The sequence below is a fragment of the Mirounga leonina genome, unplaced genomic scaffold, assembly GCF_011800145.1.
Source record: "Mirounga leonina isolate KUSES-001 unplaced genomic scaffold, KU_Mleo_1.0 Mir_53, whole genome shotgun sequence".
NCBI classification, from domain to species: Eukaryota; Metazoa; Chordata; class Mammalia; order Carnivora; family Phocidae; genus Mirounga; species Mirounga leonina.
Genome location: NW_023270807.1, coordinates 8,897,685 through 8,924,775, shown reverse-complemented (window position 1 = coordinate 8,924,775; position 27,091 = coordinate 8,897,685). Strand labels below are relative to the sequence as shown.

The 27,091-nt window shown below is 53.4% G+C and overlaps 2 protein-coding genes across 2 annotated transcripts in view; one reads left to right on the top strand and one right to left on the bottom strand.

The window, feature by feature from the left end:
• Positions 1 to 8,003, top strand: part of CUNH6orf132 (chromosome unknown C6orf132 homolog) — a 34,285-nt gene extending 26,282 nt beyond the window's left edge. Inside the window, 3 exon segments of the mRNA XM_034991158.1 lie at positions 2,104 to 2,972; positions 2,974 to 5,171; positions 5,838 to 8,003. Of these exon segments, the coding sequence (XP_034847049.1) occupies positions 2,104 to 2,972; positions 2,974 to 5,171; positions 5,838 to 5,955 (3,185 nt within the window). The 3' untranslated portion in view covers positions 5,956 to 8,003.
• A 12,106-nt stretch (positions 8,004 to 20,109) lies between these two features.
• The window catches only part of TAF8 (TATA-box binding protein associated factor 8), a 28,508-nt gene continuing 21,526 nt past the window's right edge, over positions 20,110 to 27,091 (bottom strand). Inside the window, exon 8 of the mRNA XM_034990320.1 lies at positions 20,110 to 20,654. Coding sequence (XP_034846211.1) covers positions 20,631 to 20,654 — 24 coding nt within the window. The 3' untranslated portion in view covers positions 20,110 to 20,630. The remainder of the gene's footprint in view (positions 20,655 to 27,091) is intronic.

The following is a 27,091-nucleotide window of genomic DNA, read 5'->3' as shown; positions in this document are numbered from 1 at the left end:
CAGTGACTTCCTGTGTCGCTCATAGCAAAGGCTCTTGCCAGGACTGCCAGAATCTGGCCTCACCTGGGCTCACGTCCTGCTTTCTCTCCCTTTCTCACACTGCCCCGGCCATCCTGGTAACCTTGTTGCCCTTCAATACCAGGCACACTTCCACCCCAGGGTCTTTGCATTGCTGTTTGCCCTGCCTCAGCTGCTCTTGCCCTATACGTAGGTACAGCTCTCTCCCTCCCTCACTCCCTCTTTGCTCAGCTGTCACCTTCTCAGTGATGTCTTCTCTAACCACCCTGTTCAGATCGTACCCCCAGCACCCCTCCTGGCTGTATTCCACATATTACTCATCAGCTAATGTGGTACTAGTTTACGGATGTACTATGTTCGTTGTTTGTCTCATTGTCCCTTTAAAACATAAGCTCCAGGAGGGCCAGCATTTTGACTATTTTTGTTTCGTTTTCACTGCTGTATTACAGCTCCTAACACTTGGGTGCTTTTTTCTTTTTAAAGATATTTTATTTGTTTGAGAGAGAGAGAGAAAGCATGAGAGTGAGCACAAGCAGGGGGAGTGGGAGAGGGAGAGGGAGAAGCAGGCTCTCCGCTGAGCAAGGAGCCCGATGTGGGACGTGATCCCAAGACCCCGGGATCATGACCTGAGCTGAAGGCAGACGCTTAACGACTGAGCCACCCAGACGCCCCAACATTTGGGTGCGTAATGAATGTTAGTTTTTTCTCCTCCCCACCCCCAGTATGTTTTTTGTCTTGAAGTCAGACAGCTGGGAGGAGCCTTCAGAGCTCACCTTCCCCGGGTTTGTTATGCTCTGTGCTAGAAACTGAGAGGCAGGGAAGCCGAGGATGGGTGCCCCTAAGAGAGAAATAACAGGGCATCCTGGCAGTCTGCAGACTCTGCGGAGTGGGGGGACTGGGGTCCAGGTCCAAGAAGGGAGGGGTGTGAGCTGCTGGGGCCAGAGGTGCTCAGCATCTCTTAGCGCCTGGGTCTTCAGGTCACCTTCTTTCTACACACCCCGCCCCCATTCCATCCCGCAGTCCAGCATCTGTTCCAGAAGCTCTCTGTGAAGTGGGAGCCTGGGTTCTTGGTAGATTCGGGGGCTTTGGAAAGCAGGAGGGGCTCGTGCATCCTGCTCCCTCCTACGGGTCTTTCACCTGAACTTCCTACTGAGAAGGTCTCCAGGCCCCTGGCCCTGATCCCTGACTTCCCGTTCTTCTCCCACTTTCTCTGTCTCACAATCTGAAAGGTTAAGTGCAGTTGGTAACAATCAAAGGGATCACCGGTCCTTAAGTGCCTACTATGGGCCTAGCACCATGATCAGCCCTTTACGTGTCTTTACGTGAATTCTCTCACGAATCCTCACAACAGCTTTATGTGGTAAGCACTGGCGTTATGCCCACTTTATAGATGATGAAACAGAGGCTCAGCAAGGTTAACTAGTGTGTCTGAGGTCACACATCTGAGTAAGTGGTAGAGCTGGGATTTGAACCCTGGCCTTCCTGGCTTTGTATCAGCCAAGGCCCCCATGAGAAACAGATGGCAACTCAAAGGGGATAACCAAAGCATTTAATAAAGGGATGACATGACATACAGGTGTGTGAGCAGGGTTCGGGGACTGAAGTGGATGGTGATGCCCCAGAGGCCAAAGGAGCAGTGGGGAGCTACTCCTATCTCTGAGCTGTCAGACAGGGGTTAACCTGACAGAAAAGCAGCCCTTGCTGACTGTGGCCCATCAAGAAGGGAGTGGGGGCTTCAATGCCCTGGCCTCTCTGTCCCCACCCTCTGATCTGCCAGCAGCGTCCATCAGCTCAACCCCCCTGTAGCCAGAGGATAAGGGAGTCCCCGCACACAGCAGGGCAGAGAAGAGTGAGGCAGACAGAGAATATTCAGTCCGGGCTCCAGGGGCTGTGCCCCTCCCTAAAAAGGAGAGGCTCACTCCCAGGACAGCTCAGGAGACTGGAGACATTGCTGCTCCCTCACCTGGTGTTCAGGAGGAAAGGCATGAAACTGGCCAGTTACTCTCTTGGGTGCCGCCCCGAAGAGATGGGCAAGGCTGGTTGGCTTCATTGCCCCCCTTTTCTTTGCTTCTCCCTTCTTTTCAGGTACCAGCTCACTAGTCAATGGCAACCTCCGACTGTACAGCTCTGTGGGTGACCTGAGGCCTAGGCACTGTGGGCAGGACCTACTCATCCCCCCACCACCCCCAGGCCCAGCCCCGGGGCCACCCCTGGACACTTCACAACCTCGAGAGGAGTCCCCTCCACCTCCACCTTCCATGGCGCCCCCACCGCCTCCCCTGCTGCTGGAACCCCCATCCCCACCCAGCCCGGCCCCACCTCCGCCCCCAGTACTGGGGGCTCCAGCCCCTGTCTCCACCCTTTCCTCCCCATCGACGCCCACCCCTCCTGACTTCATTCCTCCTGCCCCACCCTTGGCCTCTCTAGCCCCACCCCCACCCCCTCTGCCAGCCCCAGCACTCCCAGCATCTCCTCAGACAACAGGGACTCGCCTCTTTCCCCCTGGGGGTGTCACCAAGTGGAAATCGGAAGTAGCACTGAATGGCAGGCAGCCAGAGACCCCCAGAACCAGCCCCCCCCAGAGCCCAGCTGAGCCAAAGGGGAGTCTTCTGGGACCTAAGCCAGACCCCCACCTCACTTTCCCGCGCGCATTCAAGGTGCCTCCCCCGACCCCGGTCAGGACTTCATCCATCCCAGCTCAGGAAGCACAGGGGACTCCTCTAGAGGAAGAAGGGGCCACCAAGAAAGCTCCCAATCTACTCCCACTGCCTCCCAGCTTCCACATCCGCCCTGCGTCCCAGGTCTACCCGGACAGGGCCCCTGAGCCAGACCACCCAGGGGAGCTCAGGGCTGCCGCACAAGCCAGCCCCACGCTGGGCCAGTCCCAGTCCTGGACTAAGGAACATGCTGAGATGCCACCGCCAGCCCCTCCCCTGGCCCCTCCCGCACCCCCGCACCCCCCCCCCAGCACCACCCCTCCCCCCAGCGGCCCCTCCTTTACCTTCTGCTGAGAAGGTAGCTCCTCTACCTTCTGGGTTTGCAAAAAGCCGCAAATCCAGCTCCCCTGCTCCCAAACCCAAACCGACCCCCCCCAGCCCAGAGGACACAGCCTCTTCAGCGCCTGTGGACTGGAGGGATCCCAGCCAGATGGAAAAGCTGCGGAATGAGCTGGCAGCCTATCTCTGTGGCTCCAGGAGGGAGGACCGATTCCTCAGTCACAGGGCAGGCTCAACGGTGGCCTCTGAGGAAAAGGAGGGCAAGAAGGACCCCAGCCTGCCAGAGGAAGAGGCTCCTCCAAGCCTGCCAGAGCAGGAGACCCTTCCAAGCGTTCCTGAGAAGAGTCCCTGCAGCCTGCCCGACAAGGGGGCTGCCACCAGCCTGACCCTCCCTCCTGTGGACTACCTCCCCCAAGATGCCCCAACTCCCAGGGTCCAGCAGATCCGCAGTGAGCTGGAGGCCCGGTTCTCCTCGTCAGCAGAGAAGGAAGCCAAGCCCAGCGTAGGGTTTCTGCCTCCCAAACCTCGGCTAGAAGGGGGAAGAATCTTTGAAAACAGGGGGGATAGTGGCAACTTCTCTAAGCCTGTGGCCAAGAATCTGCCCCCTCTATCCACCACCCCTCTGCCAACCACACCACTTCAGTCCAAGGCCGTGCCTGGGCCAGCCACACCACCCAAGGCCACTCCTGGGCCAGCCCTACCACCCAAGGCCACACCGGGGCCAGCCCTACCACCCAAGCCCACGCCTGGGCCAGCCACACCACCTAATGCTGTGCCCGGGCCCGCCATACCATCTGCAGCCATAACTGCGCCCACCACATCATCCCCGCTGATAGAGAAGAACCCAGTCCCAGCTGGGCAGTGGGAGAAGCCCAAACCTCAAGAACTTACGGTGCCCCGCCAGATAGAGGCAGAAGGGCGCCCCACAGAGCCCAGTAAGCCGCCTACCCTGGGATCCGTCTCAGCTCCAGCCCTCCCACCAAAGAGATCTCCTGGCGGAGAAGAGGTGACATTTCTCTACACGCTCTGTCGCAGCCAGAAAAGCCCCAGCCAAGAGGTTGCTGCAGGGGCGGCACCGCGGGCCACAGGTTCAGCCGTAGGGTCAAGGGAACCTGCGGAGGTGAAGGAGCCCCAGGGGCAGCCAGCCAAGCCCCCCACCTCAGCCCAGCCTGCCAATGAACTCCTCAGGCATCCAGTGACCGGAGAGGTGGTGCAGCCAGGCTCCCCGATGGCCCTGCTCCTTGCAGCCAGGCAGAGGGCCCAGAAGGGAAGGCCAGGAGGGCTGGCCCTGGGCCGGTCCTCCCTGCCAGGGAGCCTCTGTGGCCACAGCAGCCAGCCCCAAGCAGGCTCTGACAGCATCTTCCACAATGAGGGCCGGCCCAACTCCTTCACTGTGGTCCCCAAGTTACCCAAGGAGGCTGAGAAGGACGCCCAGCTGGCCTCGTCGGCACAGCCCACCCTACCCAGTCAGTGGAAGCCCCAGCCCCTCGGAGACCCGGAGGGCACGGAGCCAAGCCTCAGGCACAACGGGACAAAGGCGGAGCCTCAGGCCCCTGTGGCCTGGGAAAGGCCGGCATCCTCCAACCTCCCCCGGGGCCGCCTGTTGCCCAAATCCCTCTGGTCCCCTCCTTCTCCTTCCTGCAAGAGGGACGACGACGACGATGACGACGACGGGGAGTTCCACTTTGAGGTCATCCCGCCGCCGCCAGAGTTCAGCAACGACCCTGAGCCCCCCGCCCCGACCCTCCAGTATCTGGGGCGCCGGGGATCCCCTCCCCGCAACAACTTCCCAGACTCGGGGCAGCCCTCAGCGCCTCGTGGCTTCTCGCGCTTTCCGGCCGGCGCGCTCCACGCCAGGGCCGGGGGCCTGGAGCACTTCTCGGGCGGGGGCCGCTCGCTCATCAAGAAGCGCCTGTACGTCGGGGAGCCCCACCGCAGCCCCGGGCAGCCCCGCGGCGGCACCGGCCGCAGCCTGAGCTCCCCCAACTGCTTTGGGCCGCCGCCGGGAGGCCCGGAAATGCGGCGCGTCAACTCGGCGGGCCGCGCGCTCCCCGGAGGCCTGCACGCGCGGAGGCCGCCCATGGAGGGCGCCGCCCGCGGGGAGGCCAAGTTCAAGGCGCCCGGCGGCGACCATGGCTTCGCCCCCGCGGCCGGCAGGTGAGCTGGGGGCGGGGCGAGGAACGCAGCCCGGGGTGGGAAGCCAGGTGAGTGGAGGCCCTGCCCTCGGGGCCCCAGAGGAGCCCACCAGGCCGTGGCCGCCAGTCCGGGGACATTGGGTTTTCGCTCCTCTGGCTCTCTGGGCAGAGAAAGGGACGCGGGAGGCGCACTTAACCTGGAAAGAGCGCTGTTGGCGGTTGCCTGGCCTGCTTATTTCCCACCATCTCCCTTGTTCTCTCTTTCCCTGCCCTCCTGCTTTCCCCACCAGCTTCCCCTCTTCTACCTCCTCGTTCCCACTCTCTAGAGACTCAGGGCTTCAGGCTAAGAGTGGTGTGGAGGGGAGACCTGAGTGGCCCTTGTGTGCCTATGGTGATTTCCCAGCGACACAAAGAAGGATCCAGACCCAGGCTAGGAGTGAAGAGTTCCGAACAGAAGGGTATTAGGCACTATTCTGTGGCCAGCCAAGCCTAGCTGGGAGGAGGAGCCCTGTGTCTTGAATCAGTACTGGTCCACCCAGGTCCCACCCTGTCCACCGGGGCTTGTGTGGGCAGATACCACAGCGCTGAGCTACACATCTTTTCCTCTTGTGCCCTGAGGGAGATGGGAGGGCTGTTGGTTAACTAGCTGCAAATATTAACCACCCTCTCTCCTGCTCCGCCATCCCAGGTCTCCCCACAGCACCCCCCACTATGGAAGCCCCATCAACACATTCACCGTGAGGCCTGGGACCCGCCATCCCATCTCCTATGCCTACTCGGGGAACCACCGGAAAGCCCCGTCCTGAACCCCGGGTGCTCTCAGCTCTACTCCAAGGGGTCAGATCTGGACACTTGTTTTTGTGGGGGTGGGAGGGATGCGGCAGGTGTTAGGCGTCCTGACTTAAACATGGAAGAGTCTTTGTTACCCAAACACAGACAGATGACGAGTGAGAAGTGGTGGAAAGATCAAGAGTGGGCTTCTGTTTCCCAAAGCACTGGGGTGGCTGTGGACAAGGGGAGGGGGAAATAGGGAGGAGAGGAGGAGCCTTTAAGGGCCTGGAGCCTGAATTTCCCCTAGCTGGTACTGTTTGCTTTAGCAAGACTTACTTAAAGCAGTTTTACAAGCATGGCCTACTGAGCAGGTTCTAAAAGCAAGGGGCGGGGTGCTAACTCTGAGTCCATCTCCATGGCTATGATCGGCTGTCTGGTGCTCCCAAAGGCCTGAGGCCCAGCTCCATCTGGGTAGGGGTGCAGGGAACTACAGGTTGATCTCTTTAGCCTCCACCAATCCACCATTTGCCAACCTAAGAGCTGATTCCTGGGGTACCTAGCATAGAAGGCACATTGAGGTGGGACCAGGACATAGGCATGGACAACATGTGGAGAAGGTGCTGGAACAGAGTTCTTTGCATCGGCCAAAGGTGGGGATAGGGAGGGTCGATGGTTCGGTTGCCCTGGCCCTGGCCCTTAGCTACCTCAGCTGCCGGGAAGCCTAGGGAGAGAAGACTTGGCAAGTACGGGATGGGAGACAGAGGATAAAGTCATGTTTTCCTACTCAGACCCAGGCAGCCATGATTTGGGAGATTGGGCCCAAGGAGCCAGAAGGCCTGGGGGTTTGACACCAAAGGCCTAATACAGCCAGAACCCATTTGGGATTTGGTGGGGGCATCTGACCCAACCACCCTTCCCAATCCCAACACTATAGGTCCCCAGTATTATGGAGGCTTTAAAATGCATAGTGAAGATGCTAGAAGACGCAGAGTGGGAGGTAGCAGAGATGGGCACTGGGATCTGAGAGGTGTTTGCTGCTGACGGGGAGTGCGTTTTGGAAGGTCTAGAGTGGTAGGACTGGGCCAGTTCCGAGCAGGGGAGACCTATCAGTAGGGCCCTTTGCCTGGGCAATGTGGGTTTATGCCTGTTGGCCAGTGAATTAGACCCCCATCCACTTCCAAAAGAAGTTCTGATTTGGATGACATATGTTCCCCACACATATCAGGAAACAGTATTCCTCGGTCTGTCTTCCCCGTCCCCTCCCCAGGCCAGATTCCTGGGACCAGGCCAAGGCAGGCTGCCTCGGTAGGAGGAAGGGCAGGGGGTGGCCCACCGCAGGAGCAGGCCTGCAGGGGCAGCCAGAAAGCAGGGCCCTTTGGGGGCAAGATGTTGGACCTTTATGACTTGAGGTAACCAGCCAGGTACCAGGTTGTGGGGCCAGCAGGTGAGCCACTTCAGGGAAGGAGAGTGCCGGCACCCTGATGGGGCAGGATCTGGTTACCTGTGTTTAAGAAGCAAACCCCACCCAACACCAGCACTGGCTCTATATATATGTATGTATTTTCCCTGTACAATGTTTTATAAAAGACTTCACTAATTTATCTGCTGTGTCAGGTTTGAAGAGTGGGGCGTGGGCTCCCAGCTGTATATTACTCTGGAGGGAGGGGAAGGGCTGGCTGTCACTTGGCTTGGGAAATAAACAGGCCAGTTTGGGCTGGCCTCAGCTCTGTGGCTGTGGGTTGATGACTCGAAGCTACTTCAGTGTGATGAGAGGTTGGAAGAACTCAGCTGGGGAAGGCTGAGCACAGGGTGGTGGCTGAACCGGGGAGCCATTTTGCTGGGCCCACACTTTCTCTTCTGACCCTCTTGTTCTTGAAATCCTTCAAGGGGAAGAAGCAGAGCTAAAGTCTGGTGAAAAACAAACTGCATCCTTAAGGGAGTCTCTTTGACTCGCTGAACCTCAGTTTCTTCTTCTGTATAATGGGCATGATAATAATGCTTCCCTGGGGCTGCTGTGAAGATCAGAGACAGTCACGTGCTCATTAACAAGTATTTGAGGGACTACTGGTGGCGGGCACTGTGCTTAGCATGGATATCCGTGGCTCCTGCTCATGGCAAGTCTAGTGGAGGAGAGAGGCGATAAGAACATCCAGAAACATCACACATTATAATAAGTGGTAGGAAGGAAAGGCACAGGAAGTGTGAGAATAACTGGCGGGTGGGGGAGAGGAGTGGATTTACCTTAACCGGGCGGTCAGGGCGGGCCTCTTGAAGTGGTGACATTCATGCCAATTTCGTCAAAGCATCCAGCAAGTGTCTGGCAGTCAGTAGTTGCTCAATAAATTTTGCATTTTTGGCTGGTGACTACCTTACATTTGTGTGGGGCCTTTCACAGTTTTCCGTAAAGCTTTGACGTGGTATCTTCAACTTTTCCAGAAGAGGAAACTGAGAACCAGAGTGTTTATCTCAAGACAGTGTCAGAGAGAGAGTTGTGTTTCCTCCTCTGAGTCTTCCGAGTGGGGGTGGGGTGGGGGTAGGAAGGGAGACCAGGATGACTCATTTATTCAGCTCGTGCTTCCAGGAGGGACTTCCCAGGCCTCCCTTAGCCTGGGGCTTCATCCTTCTCCTGTCCTTCCACCGTGAGGCCCTCATCCTGGTAACACAGAGGACAGGGGCCCCAATTCCCTGTAGGACTTGGGGCTCTGCCTCCTCACCCCTCCCTGATCTTGCTAACTTTTGTCCCCCCTCACCTGACATGAGAGGGGCAGAGGGGAGTAGCGGAGGATGGGGGACCAGGGCCTCACCCATGGTGCTGCCATCAGACGAGCTGTGCCACCATGGGTCTCTGCTGACTCCTCTGAAACACAACAGGGACAGACTTGTGCCGTGAGTGGGTCTTAGACTTTGTAGGGTCCCAGACCGCTTTAAAAAGCTGCTGATGGGGGAGAGAAAAAAAATTAAAATAAAAAGCTGCTGAGAACTATGGATCCTCACCTACAGAGATGCCCCGGCACATGCATTTTTACCCATTATTTCAGGCAGTTCATAGATTCCCTCCAACTAGGGCTCCATGCACTTCACACTGAAAATTCCTAATGCGACGTTGGTTGGTCATGGAAACCAGCAACATCTGACCTTGACGGTTTGGAAAGTTCACTGGTTCTCTGTTTATTCGTGACAATCCTCTGAAACGTGTTGACCTTGTAATACTCCCAATTCCATTTTGTCGGTGAGAAAATCCAGGCTCTAAGAAGAAAAGTGAGTTGCTCAGAATAACCCACCTGCCTCCAAACTGCGAACCTCGTTACAGCTGCCTCCCTTCCCGCTGTATCCCCTCACCCATTCAGCCCTCGCCCCATCACGCCACCTCCCAAACTTCCTTTCTAGCTGAGCAGGGGTCGGGAGGGCTTAAGGAGGGTACAGGTGTTCTGGTCCCAGAAAACGCTAATTGGCGTGGGTGGCACAGGTGTTCCTGGATCAGGTTGGCTGCACCTTGGCTTCTGGAACCTCCCAGCGGCTCCCTGGGCATGGCCCAAGCCCCAGTGGCCAGAACCCTGCTTCTGGTGTGAGGTGGCCGCTGAGGCAGGTCCCAGGGCAGGCTGTGCTGGAAGCCCTTGCCTCCCCGATGGAGCCCAGCTTTTCTCAGGGCCCCCTTACTTAAGGGGGTAAGCTTTTCTTGCTCCAAGTGAGCCTCGCCCTCCCTTCTGTGGGAAGCTGGAGGATAGAAGTGACTTGGGACCGGCAGGTGTGGGAGAGAGGTGACCTCAGTGCCGAGCTGTCAGGCAGGTCTGCTCCTGCCTGCTCACCTCACCTGCCTACCCACAGCAGCCCATGGCCACTTTCATGTCCTCCGCTCAAAGGCAATGCTGGTGTCCCATCATTAGCTGTCCAGGATGGGTGGCCACTGATACCAGGCAGAGAACCTGGGCCTCCTTGCTCTGAAGCCCCAGGGATGGCCAACTGCTGTAGACCTGGGGTTGGGGCCTCCGGGGATATTTTTAGCAGGAAGGTGAGAGAAGGGGCAGTACTGGGAGAGGGGTAGAGACGACAATGCATTAGGAATGCTCACTCGTTTATGTGAATAATCCCGTGCCCCCCTGCCAATTCCTGGAGCTATAGAAGCTTCGCTAACATTTGGCCGGGAGGAGCCGCTCCTTTCCTTCCTGGAGAACCGTTTGCTGAGCTTCTACAGATGTGTTTTTATGGGTTTCTCTGTCTTCAGGCTGGCTCCCTTCCCCCGCCCAGGTGTCTCAGCACCCTGACCTTGGCCTCCAGTCTTCCTTCGCTATAATTTCTTCAGAAGACTGAGCCCCTCCACACCAGAGGTCCACGTTTCTTTCTTCCTTCCTTTCCTCTCTTTCTTTCTTTCTTTTTTTCTTTCTTTCTTTCTTTCTTTCTTTCTTTCTTTCTTTCTTTCTTTCTTTCTTCTTTCTTTCTTTCTTCTTTCCTCTTTCTTCTTTCCTTTTCTTTCTTTCTTGATTTTATTTATCCATTTGAGAGAGAGAGTGCACAAGCAGGGGTAGTTGCAGAGGGAGGGGGAGAAGCAGGCTCCCTGAGGAGAGGGACCCCAACATGGGGCTTGACATGGGTCTTGATCCCAGGACCCCGAGATCACGACCTGAGCCAAAGGCAGATGCTTAACAGACTGAGCCACCCAGGCGCCCCAGAGTCCACATTTCTAATGATAAAGCACCCCCTGCACATTTCCAGGTGGATGTCTGGCCAGCCACTCAAATTCGGCCTCTCCAAAAGGGATTATTTTTCCCGTACTTCCTTTGCACACAATCCTGAGACCAGAGCAGCCAGGCCCATGGTCCCGCCATCCCCAAATGCTGATTCCTGCCTCACTGCTTCTGTCCCCTCCGCTTCCTTGGGCTGACCTGCTCTTCAAGGCCCAGCTGAAATTAGCCCCTGCAGGAAGCCCTCCACAGCCCCGTGCTGCTCAGAAATGCCTCCCTCCACACTTTGGCACCCAGTTCCCTTGCCTGGCTCTTCCTCACCCTGCAGGCTCTGCTCAGACACCCCTCACCCCCTGGGCCGCATCAGCTGCTGCTAAAGGCTCCCAGGGCCCCCTGGTCCCCTCACATTGGCGTTACTTGCTCCACATCTCCTTCCCCCCGCAGCTGGTGAGCTCCAGAACGCAAGGACGCTGGTCTTATTCATCACGGTATCCCCAGCATCTGGTGCTGCTCCTGGCACTCGTAGGAGCACTAAACGTACATTTGTTGAATGAATTCATGTTAGTATTTAATCAAATACTGTCAAGCACTATTTAAGTTCCTGGAGGGCAAAGATCATGTCTCCCACAGACTAGTGACCACGTAACTGTCTTGTTTCTAGAGGTGCGTCACCTGACCTAATGCTGAGGTTTCTCGGGTGGCACAAAATTATGGTTTTAGAGATGGGCGGTCTTCGGTTTCATCACAAAGTGTCAGGGTGCCTTGGAGTGGCTCCTGCCAGGAAGGCTGAGACACGCTACCCTCTAAGTGGAGACAGGAAGGGCTAGGAGGTGATGCTACCAGGTGAGGCTGTTCCCGGCCTTAAAAAAGGGCCAGGGCAAGGGGTGGCAGGCAGCCCTCATATCAGGTCAGGGCCTCTGTGCCCTGCGAGTGAGCCAGTCTCCCGGAGATGCCAGCCCCAACCAGTCAGAGGACTCTGGCTCTGTTTAACTCCTCTCTGGATGTCCTTTAGTCTCAAGTAATGTTATTTGGGGCCGTGGCCTCTCCTACCTGTGCAACAGGGACTAACGGGAAAGGCTCTGCCAAATGTGGGCCAGATGATGAGAAGGAACAGCTCCTGTTCTCCGGCCCTCCCCACCTTGGAGAGCCCTCTCTCAAGAGGAAAGTCTTGTTTCCCTTCAACAGCTAGCTACCTGCATGGGGTTCTCGGGGTTTAGCAGAGATCTAAGCACCAAGCTCGGACTCACCAGACTTGCTGCTTTCCATTTCATCCACTTCAGCGTTAGGATCATGACCCCTAGCGCTGCTCTTGGACGCCGGGCACAGCCAACTTTCTCTGCCACAGCTCCCTGCGCATCCTTCAAGATTGAATTTCTCCAGTCCGTGTCTTCCACAGACGGAGCCTCCTGATTGCTTTTACCTTTCCTCACTGCAGAGGTGTATCTCCTGCCATTTCCTATCATTGTTACCTAGCTTATTTTCTGAGCCACTCAAAGAGGGCTTGGTGGGCTCCTGGCCTTGGGCTCTCTCTCTCTCTCCTCTATCGTGTCTGGGATCTTTCCGTGTTGTGGCTCAAAACTTTTCAGCATTTGTTCCAAATTCTTAAGGTTAGCACAAAGCCCCATCAATTCCATTCAACACCGCTAGGGGGTGCCACTCAGTACAAGCCAAAGAGCCAGGCAAAAGGCTCGCAGTCCAGTTCAGGAGACATGTGAGTGTGTGTGTGTGTCTGCGCGCGTGCGCGTGCACACACACACACACACACACACCTGGAATAAAAAGCATAAGAATACAAAGTTCTCCCACCCAGGGGAGCTGGGTAGCCCAATAGAGCAGGTGATCACATGGGGCACTGTTGGCGAAGCACTGTGGATGGCCCCTCCTACTGGCCTGTGACCAGTCGTCAAGGCTATCCTCAGCTCCGTGACCCCAGTGGGAGCCCGTGCATAAGCGAGGCAGAGCTGCTGTTTGCTTTTCCTTCAATGTGTCCGACACTCAAACCCTTGGTCAGGAGTGCCCATTATCACTGACACAAACACACTGCTGCTATCTTTTGGTGACCTCTCTTGGCCATTGAAAGCTGCCCTTGACATTCACTTTTTTCATTTTTATTTATTGACAGAGAGACACAGCGAGAGAGGGAACACAAGCAGGGGGAGTGGGAGAGGGAGAAGCAGGCTTCCCGCCGAGCAGGGAGCCCGATGCGGGGCTCAATCCCAGGACCCTGGGATCATGACCTGAGCAGAAGGCAGACGCTTAACGACTGAGCCACCCAGGCGCCCCTTGACATTCACTTTAACCTGATTTCTCCAGGGAGAGTGGAGGGGAGTGAGAAGAGGACCTCCGGGCAACTTGCCGTGATATCCAGCACTGCTTTCCTTGCTCATGGGTGTAGCCCTGAATCCGTGTGTGTGTGTGTGTGCGTGTCTGTGTGTGTGTGTGAGATCCTTATATGCGCACACGGTCGGCTGTCACCAGCAGGTGACGCTCTGCTCACAGGCACCTGACCTAAGGCTGGCGGGCGGAGGGAGTCCAGATTCAGATTCAACTCAGGTTGACTCGGCTCCTTCCAGGATCCAGACTCAGAGCTAAGTGATGTCCCGTACACCAGTCATTCTCAAACTAGAGCGTGTTTTGACAAGTCCTGGAGGACTTGTCAAAACACAGATTCCTAGAACTTCTCCCCAGAGCTCCTGATTCAGTGGATTTGGGATGGGGCCTGAGAATTCACATTTCCAACAAGTTCGCAGTTTGGGAGGCCAGTCCTGATGGCCCAGGGACCACACTTTGAGAACTGCTGCCATGTGGTCTCCCATTTAATCCTCTCTCCTCACTGTGGGTAGGCGGTACCACTCCCATCTTTAGAAGAATCTAAAGTACTGACAGGCCAAGTGACCTTGCCTTGGTCTCCGGGCTGGGGCAGCGCAGGCGGGGTGAGTGTGGCCATGACTCTCTGGATTCGGCCTGCTCCCTCTTGTTCCAGGAGGGCAATAAATGACCGCAGGCTTGGGACAAGCAGGATACTGGGAGATGGGCATGGCACAGTGTTAGACTGGGAGTAATTTCTCCACTGGCCAGGGTGTTTTAAAAACATTTTAGCTTCTATTGAAATCTAATCCCACAATACTAGCCAATAAGCACTCTCGGCCCTGCCTCCCACCCCGCCCCCTTCCCTTTTTAGGACTGAAGTTCCGCTCAGCTGAGTCCCTCCCTGGGAACTGTCCTTTCCACCAAAGAGCCACCTTTGTCCAAGGTCACACCTGCTCTCTGAGGGCAGCCCCCATGCATTGATCGAGGCATCCCACCCCCAACTCAGGACAACTCTGAAGGGTCATCTTAGCTCCAGGGCTTCTGATGGCCCCAGTGCCCCCAAGCTCAGGAAGCCCAGCTTCTCCCTCTGCCCCACCCCTTCCCCCACTGAGTGTGCATCCTGAAGGCACGCCCCCAAGAAACTCCCCGCACACAAAATCTCCATCTCCCAGGGAACCTGTCCTGCAAGGACTTGTTAGGTACTGTCCTAAGCATTTACACGTATTATGTCATGGGATCCTCCCAACAGCCCCAGGAGCCAGGTATTTTTGTTATCCTCAGTGTATGGATGAGAAACAGGAACAGAAAGGCTCAGTAACTTGCCCAAGGTCACAGAGCTAGCAAGCAGCAGAGCCAGGATTCCTATGCAAGTGGTCAGACTCCGAAGTATGACACAACACTGTCTTCCAGAACATTCTAGCCTCAGGGAAATTAAAGAGAACAGCTGAAGACACATTCTGATTTGAGAGGGGAAAAAAAAAAATCTCTGTTGCCCCCAATCCTTTTCCACCAGCCTCTTGCTGGTGCCTGAACATGCACAGCCTTGGTGCTTACTTTTAGCTCAGTCGTTCTCATCTGGGGGCAATTTTGCTCCCCAGGGGACATTTGGCAATGTCTGGACACTTTTGGTCATCAGACCTGGGGGAAATCTGTGAGCATTCAGTAGATGGGAGTCAGGGATGCTACTCATGTCTTACAACACACAGGGCAGACTGCCGCCCCCCACAATCCAGCCCAAAACGTCAGCTTGAGAAACCCTGCAATCTAGGTTGAAGCCTGGTCTCCCTGAAGTCCCAAAGTGATGGCCACTTGAGAGCAGGCTCTGGTGAAGGTGGCCAGAGGTCCTTGAGCCTGCGGTTTGGAGAGGGTTTGGAGGGCAAACCTCGTACTTCGCAACCCTTGAAGAGCAAGCATTATCCCCAGTTGACAGGTGAGGAAACTGGAGCATCAAGAGGGTTTGTGAGTAGTGAGAAGAGAGGAACCTGAGGGCCCTGGGGACTCACCCTTCCCCTCCTTCCTCTTGCCACTTTGCCCCTTATCTCTCCATGCTGGCCACACTGTACTCCTTAATATGCTAGGGCCACTCCTGCCCCAGGGCCTTTGCACTTGCTGGTCCTTCGTCACTGAATAGTCTCTTCTAGTTATCTGGTCTCATTCCAGATATTACCCTCTTGGAGAGGCCAGGCCTCCCTTAACTACTCCATAAAAGGGCAGGCAGTCCCCTTCCCCCTCCCTATTCTCATCACCTTGCTATATTTCTTCCTCGGCGCAGATGTACACCATCTGATGTATATATTTGTTCATCTCTGGGCCTCTTCTCCCTCATCTCTACACTGATTTACTTAATGTCCTTTTCCCACTGGCGCTGATTTTTTAATTTTAATGTTTTCATCATTTATTGTTTCTGTTACAAACTCTCTCTAATCCATTGTGGAATAAAAAGAAATACAAAAAGGAACTAGCTCATGATTACACAGTTAATGGCAGAACCATTCGTTAGAGTAGTTCTTCTAATATTTTTCTACCAAGATTTCCAAACAGCAAAGTGGAAGAAATGAACATGCCATCCCACCTCCTCAAACTTGAGGGGAGAAGCCCGAAGCTGCCACTAAAAAAAAAAAAAAAGGCAACATTTCCTTGAGGCTTTGCTTTTTATGAACATTTTTCACTTTATTTCCCAATATATCCATACTTACTCAACTAGAAAATATTTTTCTAGAAGTTTTTCGGTACCAATTACTCCACCAGCAAGAAACCCAATGTGGAAAGCGAGGGCTGAACGCGTTGCTGATTCGGGGGCCCAGGGCCCCCTGTACCCCGCCCCCCGCCTTGCCCCTGCCCCTGAGGAGACTCTCAGTGGACGCTACCCAGCAGCTCTGTGTGTAGTTGGCCTCAGTTTCCCGAAGGGCTAGTGTTTGTTAACTCTTACTTCCCGCCAAGCTGAAGGCACCAATAGGCTTTCTTTCTGAATATGCTTGTACAGAAGAAGCCTGGCTGTGGAGGAGATAAGATGGTGGTGAGCGGGGGGACTGTGGGGCTGGGCAGCTGGACAGATGCTCCAACAGGCCGTGGGCTCCTGAGGTCCTGTGAGGGCTCACGGCGGTTGAGGGAGGGAGGCCTCAGGGAAACTGATGGCTTCTGCAGTACCCAGAGCTGAGACCTGCTCACACTTAGCTGTCTCCTGCACAGTAGAAATCTCTGCAGGAAAGGGACCCAGGCTGCTTCTGGAGCTGTACTGTCCAGGGGGTGAGGAGGGCGCCCATGCCAACTTTTAAAAGAGGACAGAGCTACAAGGTCAGCAGTGCTGACATCTGAAACAAAGGCCACCAACACAGCCGTCCTACATCCCCCCTTCTCGCTCCCTCCCTGCTCAGGCATCCGGCAAACACAGTGAAGGGGCAGGCCCTGATCCTGTTCTTGTGTGTCACCTCCCCTCGGGATGTGTGCTTGGTCCATAACCCAGGCCCTGGCCACCATCACCACAACCCGACGGGGGGGGGGGGGGACTGGGAATAATGTCAGTACAAGCACGAGGGTCACATGTATCGTCTCTAGTATCACACCTCTCTCTCTCTCACTCTCTCTCCCTCTCAGTAACCCTTTGAGGTATTAGCCCACTTTGCAGATGAGGAAAAGTGAGATGCAGGCAATTCAGTCACTTGCCACTAGTCGAGCAGAGGGACCCAGGACTGACCACAGACCTGTCAGGCCCCGAAGCCAGTCACCATTCTGCCCCATCACAGCGCTCTGCATTCAGAGGTGGGAAGGGGGATGAGACTGTCAGGGCAGCGCAAAGCAAATCTGGAAAAATTAACCAAAAAAGCCAAAGATACAAAAGGTGGCGTTTTATATGCCACCGCCTGTGTGACAGCGACGAAAGAACAGATACCCACGTGCTTATGCATCCATAGAAGAGCTCCAAACGGACACACAGGAGCCCCGTACTGGTGGCGGTTTCTGGGGTGGGGGATGGGGTGGCGGAAGAAGCAGCATGAGGAGGAAGGCTTAGCTTTTACTCTGCATCTTTTTCTACCTTTTGAATTTTGCACTGTGTCCATTTATCATTTAATATAAATATTTAAATAGTAGCTGACACATGGAAGTATTATAGAAGTATATGCTGGAGAGCCTGGGTGGCCCAGTCGGTTAAGTGTCCAACTCTCGGTTTCGGCTCAGGTCGTGATCTTAGGGTCATAAGATCAAGCCCCGCGTGGAGCCCCAAATTGGGCTCCGTGCTCAGGGTGGAGTCTGCTTAAGATTCTCTCTCACTGGGATGCCTGGGTGGCTCAGTCAGTTCAGCATCTGCCCTTGGCTCAGGTCATGACCTCAGGGTCCTGGGATCCAGCCCTGCATTCGGCTCCCTGCTTAATGAGGAGCCTGCTTCTTCCTCTCCCTCTGCCTGCCATTCCCCCTGCTTGTGCTCTCTCTCTCTCTGAAAAATAAATAAATCAAATCTAAAAAAAAAAAAAAAGACTCTCTCTCCCTCTGCCCCTCCCCCTGCGCTCTCTCTCTCCCTCTTTCAAATAAATAAACTTTTTACTTTTTAAAAAAAAAAGAAGTATATGCTGTTGTCATTATTATTTAAAAATCATAGAAAATTTTTTCGAGGGAGAGAGAACTTGGGAAGGAAGGGAGAGCAGAGCTGGGGCCGATGGGGTAGGAGTGGGTCTGCCTCAGTCCAGGTGGATGAGTTGGAGATGGCCCCAAAAGGAGGGGACAGTGTTTCTGGGTGCTTCTGAGAGCTCAGGAAGGATGCAGGCCTCTCTCATACAAGCTGGGGACACACTCCCTGACAAGATCCCAGAGTTTCCAGAACATTCCATGAAGCCAGAAGAAGACTTCAGGGGAGACCATGAGACCTGGTACATTCGGGCCTCTGAGAAAAGAAACAGTACTTCAGAGGACATGGCAGGACTAGCCTTGGGCTCCTTGAGGACAGGGTCCACATCTGAATGACCTTCCAGAGGGCTGCAGCTGGCCCTGTCCCCTGGGTGATCAAGAGAGGGCCCAGGCCCAGGTACCACTGTCTCTGACAGCTTGTGGGGACAGTGTCCCAAACCAGGAAGGGTTGGAAGGAGTATAAAACTTGGGCTTGCTTACATGTGTGTCTTCTTTGAACTTTTTGTTCTCCTGGAGACTGGCCAACTTGGGAGCACTTGGCAGCCTAGGACAATGTCTAATCATTCTCCAGAATGTACCTGGCCCAAGAAACATGGGGAAAGGGGGAAGGAGCACTGCTTGGCTAATCCTGTTTGAATTTTCAGGGGATGATGGTCAAGGAAGGAGGCAGCTTCTGGCATTGGAGAGGGATAATGCAGATGGGGGCAACTACTAGGATGATCTATATGGAGTATACCCGCCACTCTGAGAATGCCGAGTTTCAGAAGGAATTCTCACTCTGCTCCTGTGCATGCCCACCAGGACAATTTGTGAACTGAAAAGACCGGTGGGTGCCCAGAGCAGAGCGGCTCAGGGACAGTGGAGAAAGCTGGGTTCCAGAGAACATCTTGGGTCCCTCCTCAGCAGGGACGTCGCGCCAGGAACACTGTATTTTAAAATCCACCATGGAAAAGTTTACCTCAGTCATAACAGAAATGCAAACTAAAGCTATTCTAAAATACCATTTTTCACTTAGGTTGGCAAAAGATTAAAACCTTGATCACACATTGTCTTGACAAGGATGTAGGGAAACAGGCTCTTTTTCCCTAGAGGGAGGCTAAAATGGTACCACCCCGACGGAAGGCATTTGGCAATAGCTACCAAAATGTGAAATATATATTGTGGGCAAGGAGTTCCACTCCTAGGAAGTTGGGCTCCAGATAGCCCAGCAAAATGACATCATGTCATCCCAGCATTTCTCTAAATAAACGGTAATAAATTAGAGTAAGACACACGATGGAACACTCTGCAGACATAAAAACAAATAAGGACGCTCTTTATGAACCAGTATGGGACGGAATATCCAAAAGATATTAATGGGGGAAAAAACGCAGGAAAGTGGATGCAGTATGCTAACACCTTTGTTTAAAAAAAGGGGGGGGATGGGAATGCTGTTTCTGTTTGATTGCTGCGCACAGAACTTGCTGGAGGACACCTCAGATGCTGGTATCACAGGAGGCATGTTGGGAGGGGGCCTCATGTCCTTCAGCTGCGTCTGCTCCCAGTGAGGGCTTTTGTCCCCTGCAGGCACCCCCCCCCCCCCAAGAAATGGCCCAACTGGTGGCTCCCAGAGGTGGCAGGCGATGGTCAGGAGGAAGCAGGGCTTGAAACCCATTCAGCCATTCAGTAGTCTGGGGACCTCACCCATGTTCTCTAACCTCTAAGCCTCTGTGTCATCTTCTGTTACACAGCGAGAAGCGGCGAGAATGAGAGCGCTATTACGAAGTGAGATGAGACGCGCGTAAGTGGGGATGATGATCGCACCCCTTCCCAGGCTGATGGCAGCACGCACCATCTATATGACGTGCTTTAGCGCAGCGCCTGGCGTGGAGCAGGTACTCTGTCCGTGGATCTGTGCCAAAATGCATCTTGGGTCTCTCATGGGCACCCTGACCCTTATGGGATCAAAACAGAACTCCCCAGCAAGGCCAACAAGGCCCTTAGGGTCCGCCTTTAACCTTTGTTTCCACACTCAGCCTTGTGTCCCCCTCATGTGCTGTGTTCTCTGTCCTCTCTGCCTGGAATGTCCCTTCCTTCCTTTGCTTGACTTGCTCAGCTTTAAGGGCCAGCTCATGAGTCACCATCCCTGGGACGCTCTTTCTCAAGTCTTGGCCCAGAAGGAGGCTGTGACGGCACCTGGGGGGCCCCTCTGAGGGGCATCATCACAGCACGTGGTGCTGAAGTCCCCGATTCTGGCCGACCACCCCCCCCACACACACGCACTTCCTTGCTATGATAAAATGAACGGGAAAAGACTCTCAACTCCACTCCAACAGAACCACGGCAAGGGCCCATTTTCTACCTCTGGCTGGCGGGCTCTGACAGGTTTTGAGACACAGGAGGTGGAAGTGTAAGAGGCAGGCACTGAGGTGAGAGTGTAAGTTGCCCTGACTCGTGAGCCATCCAAGGACACCTGTCTACGTGTAGTGGGCGGGCATCCGCGCGCAATAGTAGAAGCCTGGAAACTACCAGCGCGTCCATCCCCCGGGCACCGGTTGAATAATGGTAGAGCCACACTATGGAACACCACTGCAGCCAAGGAACAGAACGAAGCAACTTTTTATTACTGACGTGGGACCACTCCCAAACGGTGCACTGAGAAGTGGGGGAGAAAGCATGGATGGTTTATATAGTATCTACCATTGTGTAAAAAGAGGAGAGAGTATATACAAGCATTTGCATTCAAAACACAGCCTATTTCTGGAAGAATACATAAGACAAAATATTGATACTAACATACTGGTAGCCTCCAGGGAAGAGACCTGGGAGTCTGGGAAACAGGGCAAGAAGGAGATGCTTAGTCATCACTTTATCTTTTTCTGTCTTTGAAATTTTCTACTGTGTACATATATTATCTATTCAAAATTAAATAAAAAACTTTTTAGTAAAGAAGGACAAGCAGGTAATAAAATGGAGATGGGGGTAAGCCGCTCGCTCCAAGAGGAGGAGAAATACCTCGAATGTGTTTCCAGAAGCAAGAATGTCCATGGGAAATCTCTACCCTCGGGCCGGCTGCCCCCCACTTGCACCTGGGCACTGTGGGCTGACTGAAGTGCAGAGAATTAAAAACTTGTTTCAGTATGAGCCTGAGTAAAACAGAAGAATGATAGACCCATCATCAGTGGTTGAAGAAAATTCATAAATGAATGCTTAACAAAGTCCTAAAGAAATCAAATTAGAATTTGGGGCCCCAGGGCTCTTTCATGATGACAAATAACTGGCAAGGCTCAGGCCATTCCTCTTACACCCAGGGCACTACTCCCAAAGACCTCTGAGCCTCCTGACCCTTCTATTTAAAAGCCTCGCAGATTATCAGGAACTCACCTGGGTAAATGAGCTGGAGCAGGGCCCCTTCTAACCCCAGACCCCATCAATTCAAATGACCACTTTCGGGGTGCCTGGGTAGCTCAGTCGGTTAAGCCTCTGCCTTCGGCTCAGGTCATGATCTCAGGGTCCTGCGATCGAGCCCCATGTCAGGCTCCCTGCTCAGTGGGGAGTCTGCTTCTCCCTCTCCCTCTGCCCCTCCCCTCTGCTTGTGATCGCTCTCTCTCAGATAAATAAATAAAATCTTAAAAAAAAAAAAAATGGCCCCTTTCCTGGGGCAATGCCACAGAAGGGACCTCTGCCAGATTCACGAGGTAGAAGGCTGGTTCCACCTGACACCAAACTAGCCTCTGCAGATGTTACAGGAGGGGCAAAGGAGACTCAGGGGCTGTGCAGGGGAAGCAGGGCCTCGAGGGTGGAGGGTACCTGAGCACCTGAGTCCTCTCAGGCTGGGTCACCTGCCCTCCCACCTTCCCTCAGGCCGTCTCAGATCTCCCCTGTCCCTTACCTCTTCCAGAAGCTTTGCTTGCTAACCCCACCCCATTCAGGCCAGTCTTCAGCCCTTGAGTCCAACCCTTTCCCGACACTTGTTCCTCGGTCTAGATGTGTGGTGTTAAACAGGTTCTTGTGTTTATTGTCTCCCTGACTACAAGTGAGCGCCTGGGGGAAAGGAGTTACTATGTGTTTGTTTCTTCCCTCTCCCTTGGTACAGGACTCAGACTGCAGGGAGAGGCCCAAAGGCCTGGTTGGCTCTCTTGGGGCCTCCAGTTTGGGGGTTGCTGGCTGTCCCCCTAGTTGAATCACGTTTGCTAAATGCCAAACTTTGTGGAACTAACTGAAGACAAGTAGTCTCATCATGGCCCTACAGCCAGACCACCACCCAGCGGCCAGAATGATCCTGACACGCCCTTGCTACCCATCTGTGAATAACCCCCAAAGCCCTTACTCAGGCCCAGGAGGCTTTGCATGGTGTGGCCCCCTGCTCCTCCCTGACCCCCCTCTCCCACCTTCTCCAGGCACACAGCGCTTGCTTCTCCCTCTCCCTGGAATGCTTTTCCACTCGGCTGGCCTCATCGATGCATTCAGAGCCCTGCTCAAAGACAGCTTTCCTTCCTTATCCTTTCTAATGTAGTAACTCCGTTGGGGCATCTGGGTGGCTCAGTGAGTTAAGCATCTGACTTCAGCCCAGGTCATTATCTTGGGAGTCCGGGGATCAAGCCTCTGTCAGGTCCCTGCTCAGCGGGGGAGTCTGCTTCTCCCTCTCCCTCTGTCCCTCCCCTGTCCCTTCTCCACCCTGCCCTCTCTCAAATAAATAAATAAAATCTTAAAAAATAAAATAAAATAAAATAGCAACCCCTTTGACACCTAGCTCCTCTCATCGGCTCCTCTAGATCCACTCCCTCCCACCTTCCCCCTGCACTGTGCCCTCGAAGGCTGGTCCTCTGGTTTCCAGCTTCCATTCAGCAGAGGACAGGCAGAACACTGGAAGTTTGGAGGGAGGAGCCTGAGGTCAGGGTATTAATTTCCCAGCTGGCTCCTTCCCTGTAAGGTTGCTGTGTGTGACTGGGCACCTCAATGACCTAAGGCCTCAGCTCTTGGCAGAAGGTGCCCACAGAGGCCTCTCTCCAGGTTCTGGTAACTGCCCCCTCCCTGTTACTCACCCAGGTAGTATACCACCTTGTGCTCCCCTATCCCCTACACCACCATTGGAGGTAATCCCTTTATTAAATTTTCCTTAAATTATCTAAAGTAGGGGTGCCTGGGTGGCTCAGTCGGTTAAGCCTCCAACTCTTGATCTTGGCTCAGGTCATGATCTCATGGGTGGTGAGATCGAGCCCCACGTTGGGCTCAACATGGAGTCTGCTTGAGATTCTTTCCCTCTACCTCTGCCCCTACCCCCAACGGACGTGTGTAGGTGTGCACGTGCACGCGCTCCCTCTCTCTAAAATAAATAAATAAATCTTTAAATTACACAAAGCACACTACCGTTTTCCTTTCGGGACCCCACTTCACCACCCAACGTTACATGTCTGTTGTTTGTGAGCTGTCTGTGCAACAACTGGACCATAAGGTCAGAGAAGGTAATGATTGGGCGCCTGGGTGGCTCAGTCGTTAAGCGTCTGCCTTCGGCTCGGGTCATGATCCCAGGATCCTGGGATCAAGCCCCACATCAGGCTCCCTGCTCAGCGGGAAGCCTGCTTCTCCCTCTCCCACTCCCCCAGCTTGTGTTCCCTCTCTCGCTGTCTCTGTCTGTCAAATAATAAAATCTTTAAAATAAAAAAAAGAGAGAGAGAGAAGGTAATGACTTTACTACACTCTGTGCTTTATCCCAACTGCCTGGCTCAGTTAATGTTTGTTGAATGAGTGAATGAGGAAAGAAAGGATCAATATAATCTGGAGAGGACATGCAGGCTGGAAGGACAGGCCAGATTTTAGGAGGTGGTGGCCAGGAAGATTACAAAAGAAGGCACGGGTGCAACAGTGATGAGAATGGCCTTCTCCCCTCAAGGCATAAAGACCCCCGTTGATGTCCTTCTTCACATTTCTCCACAATCTCTAATGCTTCTGGTTTTGTTTTCTCCCCATCCCCGTCCCCCCACCCCCCACCGAATTGAATTCCCTGGGGGCAGGGGCCATGTCTGTCTTGTTCACCAAGGTACCCTTAGAGCCTGGCGTAGTGCCTGGCCTACACAGAAGGCACTAGATCCACAGTTGTTGAATAAATGAAAGAGATAGGAGTTATCCAAAAGAAACAATAATTGGCAGAGGCCCTGGGAAGCCAGTTGGGCAGGTTCGACTTGGGGTAAGGAGCCATAGGGAAGAACTGCGAGTCGTCCTGCAGGGAGGGAAAGGACGGGTAGGAAGGTGGGCCTGCAGGGGACACAGGCTGGGGGACAGCAGGGAGGTGCAGCATCAGACTGGCACGGGGGGACGATGTGGCAGAATTTGGTGACTGACCAGAAGAAGGAAGATTCCCGAGTGTTTAGCCCCCTGGGGGTGGGGGGGAAGGGCTGGGAGGGTGAGGCAATGCTGTAAAGCCTGCCACCAAGGCCCAAGGCAAGTACTCAAGGGCCAGCAGCTATTGGCCTGTCTCTAACTTCCTTCTGAAGTGGGAAAGCTGGGCATCGGACATGGAATCAAAGCCAATCAGACTGTGTTGCATTCAGAGTATAGCCAGACAGCTCAGTGGCGAGCAAGCTACAGACAGAAATGGATGCTGAGGACTCCCGGGGAGGTACCAGATGGAGGTGGAGGAGCAGATGAGCCATCTCCTTGTATAAGCAGAAAAGTGTTTGGGACCATCCACAGCTGGGTGGGTCAGGGGAAGAGCCAGCAAAGAAAAGGGAAGCCAAGAGGTAGGATAACAAGGAAAGGAGAGCCATGTCATAGAAGCCAAAGGAACAACTCTGAAGGAAGGGGCAGCTAACAAGGTCACACATCAGAGGCAAAAGCTGGGTTGGACTTACACTGAGGGCCCCAGCCTAGAGGAGCACCCAGCTGTTGGCCTCTGGGCCCAGCTGGCGGAGCCAAGGGTGCCAAGTCTGGTGGCTTCTGTGTTCGGGAGGGGTTTGCTGCCTGTCCCACCAAGGCATTCCTGGGCACACGCCCTCAACCTCATTTGTGGCAGATTGCCAGCTGTCCTCCAGATCCATTCTTTTGTTCTTTCCATGGTGACAGGGCTCCCAAATTTTACCTAGACACTCAGCTAAAGCCCACATTTCCTCACTTCCCTTGCAGTTTGGTGGGGCCATTGACTACGAGGGGGCAGCTCCTGGGGCTTGAGCTCTCCTGTAGAGACGCCTCCTCTCTCCTCCTTCCCCCAGGCTGGAACGCGGAGCCAGGGGATAGGGTGGCAGCCACCTTCCATCACATGGATGCGAGCAGCACCTGAGGTGATGGAGGAGCCAGGAAATAGAAGGACACTTGACACCATCGGGCCACCAAGCCAGCCTGGAGCGCCTACTCACTCAGACTTTCATAGAAGGTGTACATTTCTGTCTTAAACCCCTAGATTTTGGGGATTTTTGGGGGCTCTACAGCCCAACTCATTGGAACACACCATTTAATCCAGTAGAGATACCACCTTAGGTCGGACTAAAAGTTGTTCCAGCCTGTCTCTGCCAGGGCCCCCACAGGGCAGGGAAAGGGGCCACAGGCGTTTCCCCTGTCAAGATCCTCACTCTCCTCGTACCAGAAAACCCATAGCCTCCTTTATAATCTGCTACAGATCCATTATTCATAAACTGACCAAAATCCTTCACAAATATTTTTGTCCCTTCATCTACTTCATCGAGGAATGGACAGAGCTGTGACTGGCAGCCTTAGCCTGCCTCCCCATCTTGCCTCCCCATCCCCCTCTCTGTGTCACTGGTTCCATTTCTAGCTCCTTCTCCTCCCACCTGCAGGCCACGGCAGCATGGGGGTATAGTGGGAATCACTTTGCACACAGAAGCACTCAGTGCATTTGAGATACAAGCATGTACGGCCGTGAAGCAATAGCCAAAGGTAAAAAGCATGAGCTCGGCAGCAGGATGCTGGGTGCAGACTATAGCTCTGGGACTCGGCAGCGGCAGGGACTGTGGGAAGCTACCAGCCTCCCTGCGCCTCCCCATCCTCAGCTGGAAATGGAAGCAGTAAGAAAATCTACTATGAGATCATTGTGAGGAGTAAATGAGTCAATACCTGTAAAACAGTGATGGGCAAGAGTTAAGTTCTCAGTATTCGTTTTTATATGTAATTTTTAAAGCAACAGGAAATAGTCTGGCAATGGAATAATATTGTCACTTAAAAGCCACGGTTACAGACATTTCTCATTAAATCCTCCTCACAAGGTATCATAATTATCCCGTTTTATGGAAACTGGTTTGGTAGTTTAGTGATTTGCTCAAGATTTCACAGCCGGTCAATTGTGGGGCCATAAATACACATGTCAGCAAGCTTTGTTCTACTGAACCACATGGCCTCTTAGAGCAACTTCAGGATTCTAGAAAAACAAAGCTCAAGGACGTCAGTTCCTTTTACGCTTGTTTCCCCAGAAGGCCAGGCCATTTTCTTACTGGTTTCTCAGTTTTCACTGGTCACCATTTAACTGGCCCTTGGTCAGAAACAAAGGAAGGGGGCTTGCTGAGTGTCCTCGCCAGAGGCTGGACTGGGGGCTGCAGGCCCAGGAGGGGGGTCAAGGAAGGGGCATGCTCATCAGTAAATAGAAGAGGGACTGCTGTACACTTAGGAGATGTGAAAACCAAGTGCAGTGTGCGGATCTTATTCTGATCCTGATTCAAGCAAGGCAACTATTAAAAACAAACAAACATTTTTGAGACAACTGGAAAAAAACTGAGTATGAACTGGATACTAAAGCTATCATGAAATCTCTGTTCATTTGTTAAGTCTATTGACATGGTGATTATGTTAAAAAAAAAAAAGTTTATCAACCGACACAAATCTGCCCCCCAACACACAAAAAACGAAGTCTTGACAAAGGTACAAATGTAATTCAATGAAGGAAGAGTAGCTTTTCAATAAAAGGTGCTGGATCAATTGGACATTTACAGACAAAATAACGAACTAAATCTCACATCTTCTATAAAAATATACTCAAAATAGATCAAGGACTAAAATGTAAAACATAAATTTATAAAAATGTTACCAAAAAAAAAAAACAGAAAAAGATTTTCAGGAGCTAGGGCTTGGTGAACAGTTTTAGACCCAACACTAAAAATACCCATAAAAGAAAACACTGATAAGTTGGTCTTCAAAATTAAAAGCTTTTTGGTCTGCAGAAGATCCTGTGGGGAGGACACAAGGACAAGCTGTGGAGTGGGAAAGTGTCAAACTGCACACCTGACAAGAGTTCTTGTATCTAGAATAAAGAAATTTCAAAACAAAGAAGCAACCCAATGAGAAAACGGGCAAAAGACTCAACTGGATTCCACCAGATAGCAAACAGACACATCTAGCCATTAGAAAAATACAAATTAAGGTCACAATGAGATATTATTACACCCCTGTCAGAATGGCTAAAGCAACATAAAATAATAACACCAAATATTGGTGAAGATGTGAAGAAACTGGATCACTCATATACTGCTAATAGGAATGCAGAATGGTACAGCTACGGGGCGCCTGGGTGGCTCAGTCGTTAAGTGTCTGCCTTCAGCTCAGGTCATGATCCCAGGGTCCTGGGATCGAGCCCCGCATC